At 36.1% G+C, this 22,636-nt stretch overlaps 1 protein-coding gene across 1 annotated transcript in view; it reads right to left on the bottom strand.

Annotated features, from left to right (window-relative positions):
* Window positions 1–22,636, bottom strand: part of NOX4 (NADPH oxidase 4) — a 160,696-nt gene that overhangs the window by 7,106 nt on the left and 130,954 nt on the right. Inside the window, exons 12-15 of the mRNA XM_032397656.1 lie at window positions 14,705–14,824; window positions 12,417–12,525; window positions 5,459–5,527; window positions 3,934–4,034 (exon numbers count right to left, since the gene is read on the bottom strand). Of these exons, the coding sequence (XP_032253547.1) occupies window positions 3,934–4,034; window positions 5,459–5,527; window positions 12,417–12,525; window positions 14,705–14,824 (399 nt within the window). The remainder of the gene's footprint in view (window positions 1–3,933; window positions 4,035–5,458; window positions 5,528–12,416; window positions 12,526–14,704; window positions 14,825–22,636) is intronic.

Genomic DNA, 22,636 nt, shown 5'->3' with positions numbered 1-22,636 from the left:
TCTGTCACCACTACACTGCAATAAGATACCATTACTTTCTTCACAGGCAATTATAAAGTTAGCTTTTCAATTTTTACAGACTTCCCAAAGGGTTCTCTTAAATGTTCCACAACAAAATTATTTTTAAAGCACCCATATATCATATATATATATTTACATTTTGTATTTCATTTGTTAACTAATTTAACAAATTAGATTTCTGTGTAATTTGAGGAGTTCCCCAATGTTACTTTCACTAACAATGAGATCCTCTAACTTTTTCAAGATCTATACTTAGTCTCTGCAATCCATTTGTACTAAATTTGCATTAGGTTGCTGCAATCCAACAATCATCCAGAGATTTATCTACAAAATCTTTGCTGATATGGGTAGGGATAGATGCTAAAGCAGAGAATGTTATTTGGAGTCAGATGTTGGGAACTAGTTCCATAAATGTTCAATATATTTGTGCATATTTTCCTATTATACCAATCTTTGTTTTTCCATGCAGATTTGTAAATGTGGGATCTCATAATAATGACAGCTTATTCACTCCTTGTAATACAGACCCAGAAAGTTTGAGTGACTTGACCCAGGGACACAGATCAAATGTTAGACAGCAAATCTAGGTATTCTTAATCTGTATTGTTTTTAAAACACCATGAGGCAGGAGAATGTAGATATGGTCTCAGACATTTCACCCAATCCCAGAGTAATAGTTCTCTACTCCAAAGGCCACATAAAATTATTCCTTTATTTCTCTCTTGAATAATGCATAAATTCGACTAATTTATGATATGATATATATTTTTATTACAAATAATAGGAAAATGGACTGTGGTTCAGACAATAAAAAATATTTCCTGTCATCTTATTAAATACTGAATGGCTTATAAAGTAATATTTAGAATATCTTTTATGTTTTTGAAAAATTAGTTGTTGACACTTTCAGTATATTAGAGTTAACATTCTGTTGCAATATGCATAGTGAACATGATGGTTTCTTGCAACATCTCACTGTCCCCAAGAGGGGCATGGTAACATCAAATTGCTACTCTTTCTACTTGTGACCATGCTTTGTAGTAAATAAAGTACATTGAACTTTACAGTCAGAAGATAGGATTCATGTCTGAATTCTGACTCATTAACCATAGCTTGAGATAAATCATTATCTTTTCGGGTCCTAGCTTCTTCACTTGTAAAATAATGATGAAAGCAGGTGACTTCAAAAGCTCCTTCACCTTCCTTGATCATACCATTACATAATTCATTTTCTGAATTTAAAAAAGGCACATAAGGAAGGAACCACCTCATACATGTGTGTAAAGTAAATTGAGTATAAATTGATTCACCCTTTTGGTTTTGATAGGACAGTATCTAAATGTGCATACTCTCTGAGCCAGCAATTCCATTTCAAGGATCCTAACCTACTGCAATATTCCCACAAGAGCATGAGAAAGTATGTGCAAAGAGAATTACCATAGCATTATTTGTAACAGTAAAGGACTGGAGGTAACCTAAATATCCATAAGTAGGGTAGCAACGATCATGTTATCCATATTCTAGAATACTATGAGGTAGAATTACATGGAAATTATCCATGAACAATATATGAGTGTATCTGAAAAAGATACATTAAAGAATTCTATATTATAAATTCATTCAACTTTGTTTAAAAATTAAGGTTCATAATTTCAGTGTATAGATTTTAAATATATATATGCATACGTATACATGCACATATATATGAATATATACTTTTATAAGTATGTATGTGTGTCTCTATATATTCTTTCAGTAATTTATGTACTTGAGGTTAACCAGAATTTTACATCTAAAATAAGGACTTCTGTATAAATAGCACCTTTTTTCTAGTTAGTGAACCCTTAAGATGTTGATCCATTCTTTTCCTAAATATGCCACGTAAAAATTCTTTAAAAATAATGCATTTTAAGTGCCTGTCCAGAGCAAATACACAAAGTGAAAGTGTTGTACAAAATGTCAACAGTAGATGGTGCACACTTGTTCTTCTTAAACCAGCTTTGCTGTTTGAAGAAAATGAACAACCAACCAAATAAACATACAAAGTCTATCTAAGTCATGAACAGTTTAACAAATGAGAATTCTTAAGAAGTAACCAAAGAAATCAATAATCCCAATCTAATTTCTTATAAGTGATCCTCTACTGATGTAGAGTTTGGTTTCAGAATTGAGCAAAGACAATAGCAACAAAATTCCAAAGTTTTCATTAGTACACTATAAAATTTAATGAAAGAATGCTTGTCAGAAGTCAGCTGACTGTCATTAAAGAGAAAGGAGTCTATGGTACATTGAGAGACCCAGGTAAGTATGACAAGATTATCATGTCTAAGGTGGAGGATACTGGAGAAAGATGGGAGAAGAATATAACCAAAATTGGGGTGACATTTTTTTTAATTCTATAGTTCACCTCTAACTAGGGCCCTAATTATTACAAAGGACCTCTGCTTCCAAAATAATGCTTCCCTTTTCAATCCAAAACTACTTCATCAAGAGAAGGGAAATGCAGAAGTGGTTTCAAACGTAACTACAACCTGACTTTCACGGGTAGCTATATTCCTTTTTAAAATTTGCTCCTGGGGCTCCACGTGATAATTCCTAAAACAAAATCTCTGAAGATGGAGTCAAGGACCATGATGAATCAGTGAGTTTTTCAATAAATCATAGTCATCCATGAATTCATGAATTGAAGCTTTTTTAAAACTCTTCAATAAGCTGCCTCATTCATTTATAAATATCCTTGTTATATTTATAAAAATGTAGTTTTTAAATTATGAATTGACCAACTATATACTAATAATTATCATGATAAATCAACCTAGAAGAGCCACAGGGCCAAAGGAAATTTAAAAAACTTAAATCTTCAATTTATCTACATTCTTACTGCAGAAGTATGTTTACTTAAGCAACAAAAATATGATTAGTTCAAATGTAAAAAAACACATTGAATTTTGATAAATTCTACAGGTTGAAAAGGACAGAAATAGAAGTTTAAGTAGAAAAATAATGTAAAATTTCCAACTGCTAATGAAAGCTTGTTTGTATATCTTTCCCATATATGAGATTGGTATCAAAAAACTGGTATTTCAATTCCAGTAGACATGTTTAAAGATTTACACTAATTTTAAAATGTCAACACATGCAATATGTTAGAAATGAGAGCTTTGCAACTATTTAAACTTTTGATGAAACTATTTCAATGCCAAATTTAAAATGTCTGAGTGGGTATATGGTTTTCAAATTGCTTTTAGAATTCTTGTAGACCATTGCCCTGAACTACAAGTTTACAGGAGACAAAGGGGTTGGCTAGTCTGTGCCCTAAAGCAAATGCTCTCCTTCCGCAGTCATCTCTTCAGATCACAGACACATATTCCCTAATGCTAAGATTCTTCAGAGAATTACAGCTTCGAAGAAAAAAAAAAAATTACGTTTGGAAATAATCCTGTTTTAGAGATGGCATATTACAACGAAGGGTTTTTAAAAATTTATTCATTTTCATGAAAAGTTCAAAAATCTGATTTTTAAGTGCATTCATTGTTAGAACTGCTGGTAGAGCTCCCCTATTTGCCAATGAGATTTTGAAGTTTTTCCAATGATCACCTGATACATGATATCAGAATGAATACCCATTTTTTTACATGGGTCTACACAAATTTGAAAGTAGGTAGGAGAGTTTCGTTCATAAATACTTTAATAGACTATTTCTAAGCCAAATTCTAATTATTTGGCATTTCAGATTTGTGAGGTGGTCCCTGCCTTGCCTCGTCCTTTGCTAGTGATAATTGAGTGTTTAAGCGACTTTGTAATTTGTAAACCCATTACCTAATTCATCTTTAAAAACTACATGTAATGACTTGAGAATATTTTAATTTGATCATTAGCCACATGGCAAATTTCCTGAGCAATAATACTTACCCTCTGTTACATTTTGCTATTTCATCAAACAGAAGTTTCCACCGAGGACGTCCAATAAAAAGTCTTGAATTCAGTGCTTGATATTTTTCTCCAATTATCTTCTGCCAAAAAGAAAGCACTATATTTTATATGACACAGAGTTGGACGAACAACCTATTTTTCTAACATCATTTCTACTGGTGCTGTGGCTTCCTACCAAATTGGTGTGATATCAAGAATACAAGTATCAAATGGCAAGCTATTAAGTACAGTCATTTCGAAGCATCATTTCCTTCCTCTTTTCCTTTAAAATCCATTATCTTCTTGAATGCCATTGTTACAAATGGCTGATTTTCCTAGACTTCAGTTGGTTGCTTTGTTTTTAACAACCGCAATGTTAAAGAATGCATTTTAATTGCCTACGCTCAAAACGGTGGCAGCACATAAATTTATTGAAGTGTTTTGGCACTGCAAATACCGTCTTCATATTTGGCTCATTATATGAGTAAAATACTACAAATTGCCATCATAAATTTGGGGAAATGATCCTAGACAAGACAGCCTGAGCCAGAAGAGCTCCAAGTCTTGGGTCTATCAACAAATAACTTCTAACGGGCTGGTGTTTGCAATGAACAGAAGATGAGATCTGGATCGGCAATTAAGGGCCCGAGTGAGGTGAGACGAGAGGGGAAAGTGTCTGAGCCGCAGGCGGACAAACTGAGAACCAATGCAACGTACGCTCCGCACCTTCATCACATCCGTACCGCGAGGAATAGTGATACTGACTTGCTTCGTGAGAATAGTAAAATGAAATATATTTTTTACATACCAAGTGGAGTAGAAATCTGACTAGAAAAAGTAGGGTTAGGCTAGTTTTGAAGTAACTGACAAGCATTCGTATTTTGTATCCAAAGTGTTATAAAAAATGTATAATGGAAAATACTAAAATAAAACTCGCGGAAGCATCCGTGCCCGGATTTACACACCCACGTAGCCTTCAGTGTCGTCTGTAAACATCAGTTTCTTCATCTATAACATGGGAATAGCACTATCATCTACCTGTTGGATCTGTTGGAATCACATAATATAATATGAAATGCTTAACAACAGTGTCTAGCGCAGCAAATAAATAATGCGTGGTGGCTATTACTACATTTTTAGTTTCCCGTGGAGAGAAGAAATAAGCTTAACTACGTATGACCTTATCTTGTCTCTCCACATAAAAACTCCCCTCGACGAACGCAATCATGAGACTGTTCGCTTCTGGTCCGATCTCTAGAGGTAAAGAATTTGAGACAACAATGAAAAGGAGAGAGAAGAACCCAAAGGTCTGTACCAGCTCCCGGTGAGGAGGACAAATGAAAGGCGTAACAGGGTTGGCTTCCAGGACAAGCCATGGGTTTTCTGGACACACTCCAAAAGAGGCCTTCCTCGGGGAAACTTCTCTTCAAACCGCCTGCAGAAATTTTCCTCCAGCACAGCCCCGACAGAAAATCTTCTATTATCAAGAGGCTTGTTTAATTTATAAAAACATCCAACCACATACCTGAATCCCATCTGTCTGACTGAGGTACAGCTGGATGTTGACATAGTCAGGTCTGTTCTCTTGCCAAAACTGAGAGGACATAAAAGTAAATAGACGTGAGCATTCTCTCTGTAGACTCAGACTTTCTCCTCTTCGAACATATGTGATTCCACAATTTAAGATGTATCTCGTCTAATCACAGTCAACATTTACAAGCCATACACATGCCAGATTCTAGCATTAAGAACCCGTCCTCCTGGTACAATTAGTGCAAGCGGCAGCAGTAGTAGTGATAAGGAAATAGTAGATGGTGGTAGCAGTAAGAGAATAATTCTGTTATTTTTACAGATACAGAATCAAGCATGCTAAATACTACACTGATATTGCCCTAAATCCTTCCATATATCTCTTATTTTATTCCAAGTCCCTAAATTATAGCCAAGAGTTCACTCATAAAGAACATGATTTTCTTAAAAAACAACAACAACAACACACAAATAGTGATATATAATATGCATGCTAGGAATCAAAGAAATCAAAACAAGACAAAAACAAAAGGCTCTGTTCCTGTTCCTGTTCCTGCCTTCCTCCTACTCAGCACTGGTTCTCCTTGCACAAAACTGTATGAGGCAAGGGAAGTATACCTGCCAGAGAAAAAATAGTCTGGAAAAGATCTCAAACATTTCAAAACCTTGAAAAGTAAAATAAGAAAAATATCATCTGAAGGAAAATAAACCCAACAAAGAGGGTAAAAGTGTTGTTGCTGTCCCTGTATGCTTCCTTTTGCCTTCTTCATTTTCATTCAAAAATGAACCTACTAATAACTGACCGGACTCTGACTGAGTCCAGAAATCTATTCTTTTAAAAATATTTTCACACCTGAAACTAACGTTACACTGTAAGTTAACTAACTGGAATTTAAATAAAAACTTAAACGAAAAAATATTTAAAAAATTTAAAAATATTTTAAAAAATATTACAGAAATATGATTTGAAATATTTAAAAATTTTAAATAATTATTAAAATAATTTTTTTATTCTTAAAAGTATTCTTCTTAGGGCCGACTTTCACCACCCTGAAATAAGGAGAAGCTGAAATATAAGGACCAGGCACCAAAAGTGGAAGAAGAAAAGGAGAGGAATACAAGAGCATGGTGCGCTCCTTGGAGGACAGGTGTGGATCTGAGTGTCTCAGGTGACAGGACCAGCACTTCTTCAAAAGCCAAACCATTTCTTCTCTTTTTTTTTTTTTTTTAAAGATTTTATTTATTTATTTGACAGAGAGACAGAGAGAGAGAGAGCACAAGCAGGGGGTGCAGCAGGCAGAGGAAGAAGCAGGCTCCCTGCTGAGCAAGGAGCCCAATGCAGGGCACAATCCCAGGACCCTGGGATCATGACCTGAGCCAAAGGCAGATGCTTAACTGACTGAGCCACCCAGGTGTCCCAGCCAAACCATTTCTTGAGCGTAAATCGGCATAGTGGGTTTGCTTGAGATGGTAAGGTTTTGCTGGACTTTATTGCAGCAAGAGGATCAACTGATTTAAAGTATTGCTTCTATATAGTATAATGATGTTTAAAGCAGCATTATCTACAATAGCCAAATTACGGAAATAGCCCAAGTGTCCATTGACTGATGAATAGATAAAGATGTGAGACACACACACACACACACACACACACACACACAGTGAATATCACTCAGCCATCAGAAAGAATGAAAGCCTGCTATTTGCAGTGACATGGATGGAGCTAGAGAGTATAATGCTAAGTGAAATAAGTCAGTCAGAGAAAGACAAATACCATATGATTTCACTCATATGTGGAATTTAAGAAACAAAACAAATGAGCAAAGGGGAAAAAAAGAGAGAGAGAGACCAACTAAGACTCTTAGCTTCAGGGAATATGCTAATGGATACCAGAGGGGAGGTGGGCACTGGGATGGGTAAAATAGGGGATGGGGATGAAGGAATGCACTTGTGATGAGCACTGGGTGATGTATGGAAGTGTTGAGTCACTAAATTGTACACCAGAAACTAACATTACATTGTACGTTAACTAACTGGAATTTAAATAAAAACTGAAAAATAAATAAAGTAAAATAAAATAAAAATTTAAAAATGACATATTGGGACTCAAAGTAGAAGTTTCAGGAATGCAAATAAAGTCACATTGCAAATGGGGGGGGGTGATTAAGGAGGGTTTCATCAGCCCTCTGAGATGCCTTACAGTGAATGGTAAGAGCACCTGGCAGGTAACTGACTTGTTTCTATCGCCAACACTATCTGGCCCTGAGACTTCTAAGGAATTACTGACTCATCTGGGCCTCTTTTTTTTCATCAGGACAGTGACAGATAGAGTTGAATGTCATCATCCCTCGGGTCTCTTTTCAGATCTAAAATGATACATTTTCTGACAGGTGGAAACTCTGAATATAAAATCCCAATAAAAACATATTTTACTTTAAGAGTGATGTGATGATTCTCAGCTCCATAATATTCTTAAAATATAATCATTAATTATATCCCATCAAATAGCTGCCTCAAGTTATAGCCAAATGCTAAATTCATTTTTAGGCCCTTTCTGAATTGAATCAGGGTTTATAAATTTTAATTGTGAAGAAATAGAAACTTCTAGATGCCACCAAAACACCTCACAAAACACATGGCTTGTGTTGAGTCTTGTCTTAAATGTCTACCAGGATGCTGTTCTGAGATCAGTCCTATGACTCCTGCATCGATAACTGTGTTTGGTGCCCACGGCCCCAAGTAAGAACTATGCAAATTTGGATAATGTTTTTAATGATTTCGATGTCTCTACTTTAACTTACCCGTCACTGAAGACAATAATATCTACTAAAGGCACAATGTTCTCCAAATAAAGGAACAGTGAAAAAATAGACATGTGGATCAACACAATCTTGCAAATAGATTAGGATTGTAGGATCATGCACAAATATCATGTTTTTCACTTTATGTCTCCTGCCTGTACTCTTTCTTATTTTTCTCACAAATAAAAAATAACAGGATGTGAGTCCTGGAAGGAATTTTACAGATCACTAATAGGAATCATAGCAATCATTTATTAAATGCCTTCAAAATGATAGATACTTTCGGTATGTTAAAGCTAAGTCTCACATCAGGTTTCAAGTGCTGTTAGCCCCCTTTACAAATTGAAAGCATAAATCGGGTTTATAGAGGTTAAGTGATTTACGCAAGGACTTGCGGTTCATATGAGGTAGAATCACTGTTCCATTGTAAATGACAGACCCCAAATGCCTAATGGAGCCCTGATCCTCGATTTTGATTTTACTAATATGACTTACAGAGGTGAAGTGACTTGAAGCAAGTCATGTCGTTAGATATTGACAGAGCTGGTACCAGATCACCTGACACCTGGCCTTGCACTCTTCCATCACCAGGTTGGACAATCTGGCCAAGCAAAATCCACCTAAGAGCCATTTTTATCATCACTGAAGATAGTCTGACACCAAGACAAGTGACTAGGGCAACTAAGATAGCTTTGTCCTAGGCATTCTAGAATGATGTGAAAGAACTCACAGTTGGAACAAGATTGAAAGACTGCATTTTCATCTGGTTTTCAAAAACACTTTCCGCTACTCTTACACAGACTCTATGTAAAGACCCTATGCTCTATTGCTATTGATTTCTCTTTCTCTCTCTCTCTGTCTCTCTCTCTCTCACACACACACACACCCCAAACTTGGTAACACAGTTGCAAACACATCATCTTCCGAGACACAACTGAAGGACCTGTGTTCATCCCTCTGATGTGAAAAATCAAAACATAGATGCAGAGGTGTGTGTAGAAGATAATCATCACTGTATTGTTTACACTAGTTTTAAGCTTTTATGTTATTTACTCCATGGAATCCTAAGGGTAAAGCACATCCATCAAAAAAACTTGAAATGGAAAGAAAACATAAATCTTAAGATTCAACTCCTTTGAGGGTCCAGTCACTTAACATTCTTTTCTTTCCTTTATTCCTTTCCTTCCCCCACTCCTTGCCTTATAAAGCATCTGTTATTCAAATGTGCCTGTCCATATCTTGGATCATTTTACTTAAAAAAATGTACGGGTTCTATATATCAGTTCAAGAAAGATTAAAAATTAGAAAAATAAAGGTAGAATTAGGAAATCCCAAAAGGAATACAACTGGTCAACAATCACAGGAAGAGAGGTTCAATCTCACTAGCATTTAGGAGAAAATAGAATGAGATCTCACTGTTTAAGACATTGGTAGAAATTTAAAAGATTGATAATATAACATTTTAGAATAAATGTCTCTCATACTTTTTGGTGGAAATGTAAATTGTTTTTTTAAAAGATTTTATTTATTTATTGAGAGAGAGAGAGAGAGCACAAACAGGGGGAGTGGCAGGCAGAGAGAGAGGGAGAAGTAGGCTCCCTGCTGAACAGAGCCCGATGCAGGGCTCGATCCCAGGACCCTGGAATCATAACCTGAGCCGAAGGCAGATGCTTAACCAACTGAGCCACTCAGGAACCCCTATCTTCCCCACTTAGGATGTAAATCACATGAGATCAAAAAACTGCTTTTAATTTTGTTCTCCAATGTAGCTCCAGGTCCTAGAACAGTTTGTGATTCATAGTAGGCAATGAGTGAATATTTGATGAGTGACAGAATGACAGACTGAATAAATGGATCTGAATAAAAAGACATGTATGATATTCATTGCAGTGTTCTTTTTTTTTAAGATTTTATTTATTTATTTATTTATTTATTTAGCGAGTGCATGAGCGGGGGGAGGGGCAGAGAGAGATGGGGAGAGAGAATCTCAAGGAGACTCCACAGTCAGCATGGAGTCTGATGTGGGGCTCGATCCCAGGACCCTGAGATCATGACCTGAGCTGAAATCAAGAGTTGGATGCTTAACCGACTGAGCCACCCAGGGGCCCCATCATTGTAGTGTTCTTTGTAATAAAAAAGTAAATATCCATTATTAAGGGATGGCTAAATAGAGTACTAAGTACATCCATATGACAAAATACTCTATAGCACTAAAAAGAATGAGGTAACTCTAAATGTACTATTATTAAAAATGTTCAAGACATAGTGATAAGTTTAAAATAAGTAATTCCTAGAACAATACAAATAGTACGGTAGAATTTATAGAACGCTCATGAGTTGCCTCTGGTTACACAGATTAGGTGAGGAAAGTAGTAAGGGAGGGTTTGGTTTATCTAAGTTATTTGACAGTTTGCCAGAGAAGGCATACAGATGGCCAAGAGACACATGAAAAAGTGTTTAATATCACTAATCATTGTGGAAATGCAAATCAAAATCACAATGAGATATCACTTCACATCTGTCAAAATGGCTAGTAGCAAAAAGAAACAGTAAAGTGTTGGTGAGGATGTGGAGAAAAGAGAATCCTCATGTACTGTTGGTGGAAATGCAAGCACTGTGGAAAACAGTATAGAGGTGCCTCAAAAAATTAAAAATGGAAATACCATATGATTCAGTAATTCCAATACTGGATATTGACTCAAAGAAAATGAAAACACTAATTTGAAAAGATATGTGCACCCCTATGTTTATTGCAGCATCATCTACAATAGTCAAGATAAAGAAGCAACTTAAGAGTTTACTGACATATGAATGGATAAGGAATATATATATATATATATATATGGATATATATATGGATAAGGAATATATATATATTTCTTTTGTGTGTGTATATACACACACAAAAGAAATAGATCTTGTCATTTGCAACAATATGGATTGACCTAGAAGGTATTATGCTAAGTGAAATAAATCAGAGAAAGATGTATACTATATGATTTCACTTATATGTGGAGTCCAAAAAACAAAACAAATATACAGAAACAGGCTCATAAATACAGAGAACAAACTATGGTAGCCAAAAAGAAGAGGGGGTGGAGGAATGGGTCAAAAAGGTGAAAGGGACTGAGAGGTACAAACTTCCAGTTATAAAATAAATAAGTCACAAGGATGAAAATTACAGCATAGGGGATATACTCAATAATATTATAAAAATTTTATACGTGACAGATTATCACTACACATATTGTATTGTGGTGAGCAGTTTGCAATGTGTAATCGTTGATTCATTATGTTGTATACTTGAAACTAACATACTACTGTATGTTAACTATACTACAATTAAAAAGAAAAGGGAGGGGCGCCTGGGTGGCTCAGTCAGTTAAGCGTTTGCCTTCAGCTCTGGTAGTGATCCCGGGGTCCTGGGATCAAGTCCTGCGTCGGGCTCCCTGCTCAGCGGGGGTCTACTTCTCCTTCTGCACCGCCCCCCCATCTCTCATGAATAAATAAATAAGATCTTTAAAAAAAGGAAAAGGAAAAAAATGGCAGCAAAAATGCATGTGTATCACTTATATAATTTGAAAAATAAAGATACATATATTAATATATAGATAAAAGGTTATGTGTAGGATAGATGAAGAACGTCTGTTTTTTTTTTTTTAAATCTCTATAAGAAATAAAACTTAGAATTTTGGTTTTGAAATTCTGCCTAGTGTGCCAAAAGTCTAGTGATTGTCCATTTGGAATACTAAAGGTGGAAATAAGAGGTCAGAGCTAACAGAACAAAGGATGGAAAGTGTAGTAGCTACCATCAGCTGATGTTACCCTGTCTTCCCTCACCACCCCATATGCATACACCATCGGCCATATGCCTACATTCCTATGTTAAAACACAAATAGTAGCATTTTTATGTTAAAACAGATCATAGATATAAACACATACTGTCAGTTATCAATACCTGAAAATATGTGTACTAAATTATTAATATGCTACTTCTGTTATTTGAAGTTTAAGAGATTTTTTTCCTTCTTTCAACTTATCTGCATTATTTTCTGGTTTATTCTACAGTGAGCATTTATTGCTTTTGTAATTTGAAAAAAAAAGTTTTTTATTTAAAAACATTGCACAAGTAAAAGCAAACCTAATTTTACCTTGTTATGTAACACACAGAGTAAGTCTGCAAACCAACGGAAGGATTGGATGTCTCTGCACACCCAAATAAAATATAATCTTCTAAGCTTGTATGGTTTCCAGTCATCCCTTTAAAATTAAAGAACACGATAGTGATTAGGATGGCAAAAAAAAATAAAAAAAAAAAGAATCCCTGTATCTTTGAAAATTTGCTTTTCATTTACTAATGAAAAACCAGTCACTGACATGTATCAATTTATCATTTTTTATCATTTTTCACTGCACTTACCATAACTCTCAAATGAATTTAAAATGTAATATACGGGCTCAGAGGCATGATATACTCCATGAGTTTAAGTGTTTATGCTTGTGAATATTATATGCATATCACCCATTTTCAGATGAAGGCAATAAACTAAACTCCTGAATGAGAATATGAGCCCCATATCTCAGAAAAAAAGTTCTCTATTTTCAGTGAATTTTATCACTCAGCAGGGCTCCAGTGGTTATTAGCCATGCCCTGGCCTCCAGGCAAAATGAGCCAAAACCATTCCAGAAAGCTGGTTGTTTATCCCCTTTTAAAAATCATTAAAGAAAGAGATGTAACAGTCACCTACTATGTAATGCATTCCAGGGCCTCGTAATTCCAAGTCTGGATTCCTATTTATAATTATGAAGTTGGCCTGAGGCTAAGAAAATATTTTCTCCTTTTCTTAACTTTAAGTGTCCAAATAACTTGCAGTATGTTTTCAGAAACAAATGATTTCTGGCTTGGAATATGGTTATTTTTCTAAGAACCTCCAAAAAGTCCCAAATTTGTAACAAGTATTTAAAATTGAAATAAAATATCATTCAAACACATCATTTAAACTTTATTATTTCCTTCTTTAGTACTCTATAAAAGACTCTTAAAGCAAATGGTGTCTACTTGAAAAGTGAACGGAATAGATTGGAGAATAATTTCCTACTGTTTTTTTGTTTGTGTTTTCATAATATTAATCCATTAATTTTTGTTTATCATCCTAGAACAAAAATAACTGAAAAAGTCTTTCCTACATGAGCAATCTTACATTTGAAATTTCTATTCTTCAGTCTGTTATAAATTTGCTGAGTAACAGACCAAGGAATCATGGGCTCATTTGTCATCTCCCTAGCAAAGCTTTTCCTGACCATACGTCTACAATGACCCCAGCCCTTTATTTCCATATCCCATTAATCTCTCTTCTTTTTATCAGAGTTCTAATATTTTCTGAAATAATGTTACTTATGAATTTCTCACTGGTTTCTATTTTATCTGTTCCATTTGAATATAAGCTTTTTAAGGGCAGGGACTCTGTTTCATTCATTGCTATATTTACTAGTCCCTATAGGATGGATTGGCACACAGGTACTCAAAGATAATTACTGATAGAATGGATGAGGGTTGCCACTTACCATTTAGGAGGAAGTACAGAAATGAAGGCTGGTGGAATGGCTTTAAAAGGACAGAGGATAACACCCAGTGCTCCATGCAGTACGTTTTACGCAAACAATGAATCATGGAACACTACATCAAAAACTAATGATGTAATGTATGGTGATTAACATAATAAAAAATTTTTTTTTTAAAAATTAAAAAAAAAAGGACAGAGGAATGCCTGATGGTGATACTTTACAAGACACTGTGCTGAAAGCCATGGACCACATACTGAGAATCATTGAATTATTACCCTCATCAATCAGTAAATGGAGTTCTATGAACAACAAGTACAGTAGTCCCTCCTTATCTGTGCTTTCACTTTCTGTGGTTTTTAGTTATCCGCGGTCATCCACAGAGGCAGATGATTCTCCATCTGACATATTGTTGGAAGGTCAAGAGCAGCATAATATTTACATCATTCCCCTCACTTCATCTCATCACGTAGGCATTTTACCATCTCACCTCATCACAAGAAGAAGGGTGAGTATATAACAATAAGATATTTTGAGGGAGAGAAAGAGACACCACACTCACATAACTTTCATCACAGTATAGTATTGTAATTGTTCTATTTTAATATTAGTTATTATTGTTAATCTCTTCTTGTGCTTAACTTATTAGTTAAACTTTATCACAGGCATGTATTTATTGGAAAAAACAATGTATGTAGGGTTCAGTACTATCTGCAATTTCAGGTATTCACTGGGGATCTTGGAACGTATTCCCTCTATATAAGAGGGGGCTTACTGTAGACAAATTCTATGAGGGATTACCTCATACTAAGAGAGAGATGTTTGAAATACTGATAGTTCTCTCTTTGAACTAATAAAACGGATCAAAATAACATACAGCAGGGTGTTGAGTATTGATGCAAATGGAGTTACTCCAATGCCTCCAGCCACACAGAGGCTAGCCTCGTAGTTCAGCGATTCCTCAAACGGACTTCCAAATGGACCATCAATATATAGCCTGTGGAGAAGGCAAACAAAGGTGGGGCAAATGAAAATAAGTTAAATTAATTCTCTGTAATAGGTAGCAAACATGCTGAATCCAGATTCCAGGCTTTGTATGGCTCAGGCCTTCTTTCATTATTCTCATACTAATAAACCGAAAGGAACAAGAAATGCTGTATATGAAGTCTCAATATTAAAACAGGTACATCTGTTTCTAAGCCTTCCTTTTATGAGGCAAACGTTAATTAAAAGTATAGAGGGGCATATAGGACCATGACAGCTAAGGACAAGTTAAAGCTCTGATCATATTATATTACTGTATTTGACTAAATTAAAACATCAATTGCTTTACTGCGTCTAAATTCAATAAATAAGGTTCTATTTAATGGCAAAGTCAGTAGCAGAAATATTTACTGAAACATTTACTCTGTGAACAGAAAAGTAATAGGAGAAAAAAAAAGAAACTGTTTCCCTCTTGCTCTAGTGAGGTTTATTAGTATAGACACAACAGGAGAACAATCTCAAAGGAATCTCTACTTACTTGGGATTGTATATTCTAGTGTGTGTGTGTGTGTGTGTGTGTGTGTGTGTGAGAGAGAGAGAGAGAGAGAGAGAGAGAGAGAGAGAGAGAAATCCTTCTTAACTACAACAGAACTTGCTAACTGTTCACTCAATATTTTCCCTCCATTCTTTCTTAATAACAAAACATTAATTTATTCAGGGAAGCAAAGTGCCCAGCCAAAACACTACATCGCCCACACTCCGCTGTATTTATTTTGACTGTGTGATTCTGTTCTGGTTAATGTCATGTAAGTGACAGTGCAATTGGAAAAACTGGAAGGCTTCCTGTAGAAAGCTGCCTCAGCTTAAAGTTGTACCTCTTTATCCCTCCTTTTGTTTCCTTCTTCCGGGTACCTAAAATGTTGACCTGATGGACTTCATACTTACCTTTGATGGCTGTAGAATTAAGATAGCCTCTCTAGATGACCTAGTTCCAGGTTTCTTAATGTGAAAGATATCACAAAGGTATTGCCATTTTAATGCTTTTTTTTCTATTATCAAAAAAATAACTTTGCTAAAATATAGCAACTGTCCCCAAAAGTACATTTATGTCGTCAGCCTTACAATATAATGCCTTTCACTGTGAGAAGCGACTGCAACTAGATCACTTACTATTAGGCATCTGTGATCTTACTGGTTAAACGTTAAATGAATGAATGGACAGTCTTTTGACCTCTGAGCTCCATGGCATGCGGTCTAAGTTGTAATCCCATTAGTCATTGCCAATATTTGGTTTCCTTTCCTCCTGGGCACTTAGACAATACTTCTTGGAATTTTTGTGATTATATTGAGCCATATGTCTAATTCTGACCACTGGGCTGTGAGTAGAGGCAATACTTGCTACTTCCGGAATAAGGCAGGGAAAAGCTCTGTCCCTTCCATGAAAACTAAAAGCCATGAGTTGCACCAGAAGACAAAAGCCAACTGAATCCCTGACTTAATCACTTGAAGGGAGCTGTTCTGGATCCACTGGACCCACAGAAGTCACTTCATGAGTAAGAAAGAAATCTGTTTTGTGCCTTATCACATTTTCAGGATATTTCAAGGTTCACTAGTTACTGCAGCAGACCTCAGACCAGCATGACTACCACATGTACAGTTTATATTTAAATTCCTCAAAGGAATTTGCAAGAGTACTGATTTTAAAAAATACTATAGCTTATAAAAAAGCTACTTACTGTACCTCAAGGAACAATAACCAAAGTTTGAATGCTTAAGGTAGTGTTCTAAGCACAGCAGAAATTCAGAAAATACTGATAGATCATATACACACAATATGCCTAATTCTTATTATATCCATCTCCTTCACATTTTACAGATTATTCACTCAACAAACATGCACTGTGTACCAACGATTTCTGTGATACTATTTTGGACTCAAAGATAAAATTGATACCAGGACATCAAAAATGACCTTCCTGGAGTTTTTGCATCTTCACATGAAAATCACATTACATGGGTTGGAGGACGAAAGAAGGACTACAATACTTTGATCTTTTGAAAGATCAGATAAATCTTCTTTAAAAACATCAGCGATAAAATTGGCAGATGATTTTAACATGTATTTAAAGAGCAGATTTAGAATACGATTCTTTATACTTGTCTGACGTCCAATGCTTTCATAAAGATATTTTCGCTGAACAGAAAAACAACAACCTGAAAACAAAGCCACCAGAAGATATTTGAAAATTAATGATCAGTACATTAGATTCTTGATAGAAATCTCAAAATAGCAGTGGCTCAAAAACAACATGTGTGAATTGATTCTACCACTTCTCACCATGTAAGCAAATCTAGAATATAAACATTAAGTAAGAAAGTTGGGCTTAAAAATAAATACTGCCAACTTCAAAAACAGATCATTGCAAATCTCTACAACTATTTTAGAACCCACTACACCCAGTGCAATCTTCTCTTAATTAGTCATTCACTCATTGAACAAATGCTTTTGTGCACCTGCAGTGTGCTAGACAGTGTGCAAAGTGTCACGGAAACAGAGATGAACAAGATAGAAAAAGTCCCTGGCCTCTTGGTTCTTTGATTCTAGTGGAAGAGGAGCTAGCCCATAAAGAAAGATATAAAAAGATATATAATGATACATAGTGATGAGTGCTTTTAAAAACAGGTAAAACAGTCATCGTTGGAGCTAGGTGACTGGGTACATAAAAATTCATTTTACTATTCTGTTTACTTTTATATATGCTTGCAATTTTGCATCAGCAGTTTAAATGGATAGTCAGAGAAGGACTCTCTGTGCATACGGCAATGGAACAGAGACCTAAATGAAGTGAAGAGGCAAAATAGAAAAACATCTGGAAGAAGAATTTTTCCAGCAGGAATAACAGGAAGTATAAATAAGCAAAGCATTTTGGCTCAAGGATATATTCACACCAGCTAAGCCCTTCCTGGGAATTTTCAGTGCAGTTTCTTCATTCAATCTCCTGCTAACTGTATTTACGAATTTTTCTTTGTCAGGACTGATGCTCTGTTTGGACCAATCGCTGTCATTTGTTCATTAACAAAATCTTTAGCATCTGTCCTATAAAAGGCACTTTTCAGGCGCTCTGGAGATGATGGAAGTGAATAGGAGACAAGCCTCCCTGTCCTCGGAGAGGGCTTCTCTCTCTCATGTGCAAAGTCCTAGAGATAGAAAAGTACATCTCCTGTCCTCAGTAATTATGGTACTGCCCCCTTCTTTACTCATGTCTGCTTCCTATAGGAAAAAACAGACACAAGGACATTTTATTCGACCAGCAAAGGAGAAGAGCAGTTAAGAAACGCACCTCTTTCCTACTTGTCTGCTTTACAACCAACAGGCCCCCATGCACATCCTCCCTACAGGTTTGGTGTTCCAGAATAACGTCTGGCAAAAAAACAAGAATTGAGGGTTCTAGACATTTACTGGGGTTGAGAGCACAGCGTGAGATGAGAAGTAGATGGGAATGTGGTGCAAAGGACCTTAGAGAAGCAGCTGTTTTTTGTGGGTTTTTTTCATTTATGTTTTTTAAGTTTTTAAATTTTAATTCCAGTATTGCTGATACACAGTTATATCAGGTTCAAGTGTAAAATATAATGATTCAACAATTCTATACATTATTCAGTGCTCATCATGATAAATGTACTCTTAAGTACTCTTAATCCCCATCACCTATTTCACCCATCCCGCCACCCACCTCCCGTCCGGTGACCATCAGTTTGTTCTCTATTAGAGTCTGGGTTTGGTTTGTCTCTCTGTTTTTTTCTCTTCATTCATTTGTTTTGTTTCTTAAATTCCACATATAAGTGAAATCATATGGTATTTGTCTTTCTCTGACTGACTTATTTTGCTTAACATTATATTCCCTAGCTCCATCCATGTCTGCAAATGGCAGGATTTCATTATTTTTTATGGCTGAATAATATTCCATTGTATATGCATATCACTTATTTTCCATTCATCTATTGATAGACACTTGGGCTGCTACTATAGTTTGGCTATTGTAAATAATGCTGCAATAAACATAGGGGTGCATGTACCCCTTTGAATTAGTGTTCTTATTTTCTTGGATAAATACCAGTAATGGAATTACTGGATTACAGGGTAGTTCTATTTTTAACTTTTTGAGGAACTTCCATACTGTTTCCCAGAGGGGCTGCACCATTCCCACCAACAGTGCATGAGGGTTCTTTTTTCTTCACATTATAGCCAACACTTGTTTCTTGTGTTTTTGATTATAGCCATTCTGACAGTTATGAGTTGATATCTCATTGTACTTTTAATTTACATTTCCCCGATGATGAGTGATGTTGAGCATCTTTTCAGGTGTCTGTTGGCTTTCTATATGTCGTCTTTGGAAAAATGTCTATTCAGGTGCTCTGCCCATTTTTTAATTGGATTATTTGATTTGGGGTGTTAAGTTGTATCAGTTCTTTGTGTATTTTGGATACTAACCCTTTATTGGATATGTCATATACAAATATCTTCTCCCATTCCGTAGGTTGTCTTTTAGTGTTGTTAGTTGTTTCCTTCACTGTGCAAAAGCTTTTAATTTTGATGTAGTCCCAATACTTTATTTTGCTTTAGTTTCCATTGCCTCAGGAGACAAACCTAGAAAAATGTGTTACAGCTGATGTCAGAGAAATTACTGCCTGTGCTCTCTTTTAGGATTTTTATGGTCTCATATTTAGGTCTTTAATCCATTTTGAGTTTACTTTTGTGTTTGGTGTAAGAAAGTGGTCCAGTTTCATTCCTCCACATGTTGCTTCCAGTTTTCCCAACACCATTTGTTGAGGAGACTGTCTTTTCTCATTGCATCTTCTTTCCTGCTATGTCAAAGGTTAATTGACCATATAATCATGGGTTTATTTCTCGGTTTTCTATTCTGTTCCATTGATCAATATGTCTATCTTATGCCAGGACCATACTGTTTTGATTACTACAGTTTGTAATATAATTTAAAGTCTGGAATTGTGATACCTCCAATTCTGTTTTTCTTTTTCAAGATTGGGGTCTTTTGTGGTTCCATACAAATTACAGGATTGCTTGTTCTAGTCCTGTGAAAAAATGCTGTTGGTTTGCATTTATTAGAGTGCACTGCATTAGTATCAGGGATTGCATTAAATGTGTAGGTCACTTTGGGTAATATAGACATTTTAAAAATATTTGCTCTTCCAACCCTTGAGCATGGAATCTCTTCCCATTTCTTTGTGTTGTCTTGAATTTCTTTCATCAGTATTTTATAGTTTTCAGAGTTTATTCCTATATTTTTTTTTTGGTGCAACTGTAAATGGGATTGTTTTCTTAATGTCACTTTGTGCTGCTTCATTATTAGTGTATATGACAATGCAAAAGATTTCTGTACATTGATTTTGTATCTTGTGACTTTATTGAATCTATTTATCAGTTCTGGTATTTTTTTGGTGGAGTCTTTAGGGTTTTTCTATTTATAGTATCATGTCATCTGCAAATAATGAAAGTTTTAATTCTTTTTTACCACTCTGAATGCCTTTTATTTCTTTTTTGTTGTCTGATTGCTATGGCTAAGATTTCCAGTACTATGTTGAACAAAAGTGATAAGAGTGGACATTCTTGTCTTGTTCTTAACCTTAGGGGAAAAGCTCTCAGTTCCCCCATTGAGTATGATGTTTGCTGTGGGTTTTTCATATAAGGCCTTTATTATGTTGAGGTATGTTTCCTCTAGATCTACTTCATTGAGGGTTTTTATCATGAATGGATGTTGTACTTTGTCAAATGCTTTTTCTGCATCTGTTCAAATGATCATATGGTTTTTATCCTTTCTCTTATTGATGTGATGTATCACGTTGATTGATTTACAAATATGGAACCACCCTTGTATTCCAGGAATAAATCCCACTTGATCATGGTGAATGGTGCTGGTGAGGCTTGTGCATGTCTTCTTAGAGGAGGGGGCCCACAGTGCCGGGAGTAAGGCAAGTGTGACCGGGAAGGGTACATCTGCTGAACCACGGGGGCGCAGAGCTTGGTACAATCAAGTTAGGTAGCAGGGCTGTGTGGTTCCTACAGGTGGCTGCTGTTTATGTTGGAGGGCAGAAGAGGAGTGGCACCTGCCAGCTCCTTTGTTCCTGGAGGCATCTTCCTGTGATCCCTGGTCTTTGGGCCATACTCTGAGATGAGTAAATCACTCTCCTTCCTTCAGCACTTCAAACTGCTGCTTCTACGCTGTATCTCTGCCGACTGTTTGTGGTGCTTTCTCTTTAAGGGTAGGGACTCAGCTTCCTAAAGTTTTCCAAGCTCTCCCAGAGCTGAGCCCACTGATTTTTAAAATCCCAGGCTTTAAGTCCCACTGGTTATAAGAACGCATGAGATTCAGCCCCTCTCACTTCCAAAGCCAAATGTTATGGGGATTCATCCTCTCTGTTCATGAGCTCCCCAGTGTGAAAGTCTGTTTTTCACCCTTCTCCATATCACCGGCTTCCTCCTCACTGTGGACAGTCCCGGGGCCTATATCTAGACTTCTTGGATGTCCATGGGAAGTTGCAGTCCCTCCTGCTGGGAGGGGAAAAGCCACCCGTGCCATGGGAAGCTGAGTTTGGAAGAAATAAGGAAAGGAGACTGCTGGTCACAGCTGGTTCATTGTTCAGGAAACCCAGAGTGATCTCCGGGGGTCATCTGCAGACTATTCTGTTTGTTTCACCACTGGCATTGGTCAGTAGCATCAGGGCCATTTTGCTCCCAAACCACACCTTCACTATTCCTACCTTCTATGATGTGTCCTCTTCTTTACTTTTAGTTGTGGAGTTTACTCTGCCAATCTTCGGATTGTTTTCTGGGTTATTTATGCTGATGTGAATGAGTGTTATCTAGTTGTATCCATGGGACAAGGCAAATTTAGGGTCCTCTTACTCTGCCATCTTCCCAGCTTGTATCTTCTCTGTTTTTTTGTTTGAAATACTTTTTGCACACAGAGAAACAAAATTTTGCTGCTTTGGGAGGAAAGATGAAGAATGAAATTGTTGGTAATTTGGCAACACCTGGGCTTTTGAGGGAGGCAGAAAGAGGAACGATGTAAGTCATTTTTCATGTATTTAATGTGATTAATGTGTAAAATCCATTGCCTTTAACTTATGAGCAGTGATTTTCTCCCATCTTAGTACCTGCTCTTTAAAGGAATACAATATTCCTACTATCATTATATATGTGAGAAGATTACAGAAACTAAAGGCAACTCTCCAAAGTCTTGCAACAACATAATGGAGGTGAGAGCCACCTGATATATTTTTAAACTTTGGTTGATGACTAATAAAAAGTTTCATTATGAAGGAGTGTGGATATAAGAGAATTCTAAGAAAAGGAGGGATGCTCTTTCCTGGACCTTTCAAAAATATATAAACATTTTTTTTTGAAAATTCAGTAAGTTTTTCCCTTGAAAGTAAAATACACTAACATGTTTAAAATTGATTAAAGGGTGCCTGGGTGGCTCAGTCGGTTAAGCCTCTGACTTTGGCTCAGGTCACAATCCCAGGGTTCTGGGATGGAGCCCCGCATCGGGCTCCCTGCTCAGCAGGAAGCCTGCTTCTTCTTCTCTCTCTACCCCTCCCCCTGCTCATTCTCTCACTCTCTCTCAAATAAATAAATAAAATCTTCTTTAAAAAATCTTAAAAAAATAAAGTTGATTTAATTTTTCAATGTGTAATATCAATCAGCTGATAGACCAGTTATATCAGACCTCTTCCTCTCAACAGAAAAATCCATGGACTGCAAATTAATTCAACTATATTAAAAAATAAAAGTACAACCAACAGTTCT

This window comes from Phoca vitulina, unplaced genomic scaffold, assembly GCF_004348235.1.
Source record: "Phoca vitulina isolate PV1807 unplaced genomic scaffold, GSC_HSeal_1.0 scaffold101, whole genome shotgun sequence".
NCBI lineage: Eukaryota > Metazoa > Chordata > Mammalia > Carnivora > Phocidae > Phoca > Phoca vitulina.
The sequence above is the reverse complement of the archived record's forward strand: the minus strand, read 5'-3'. Positions and strand labels throughout refer to the sequence as shown.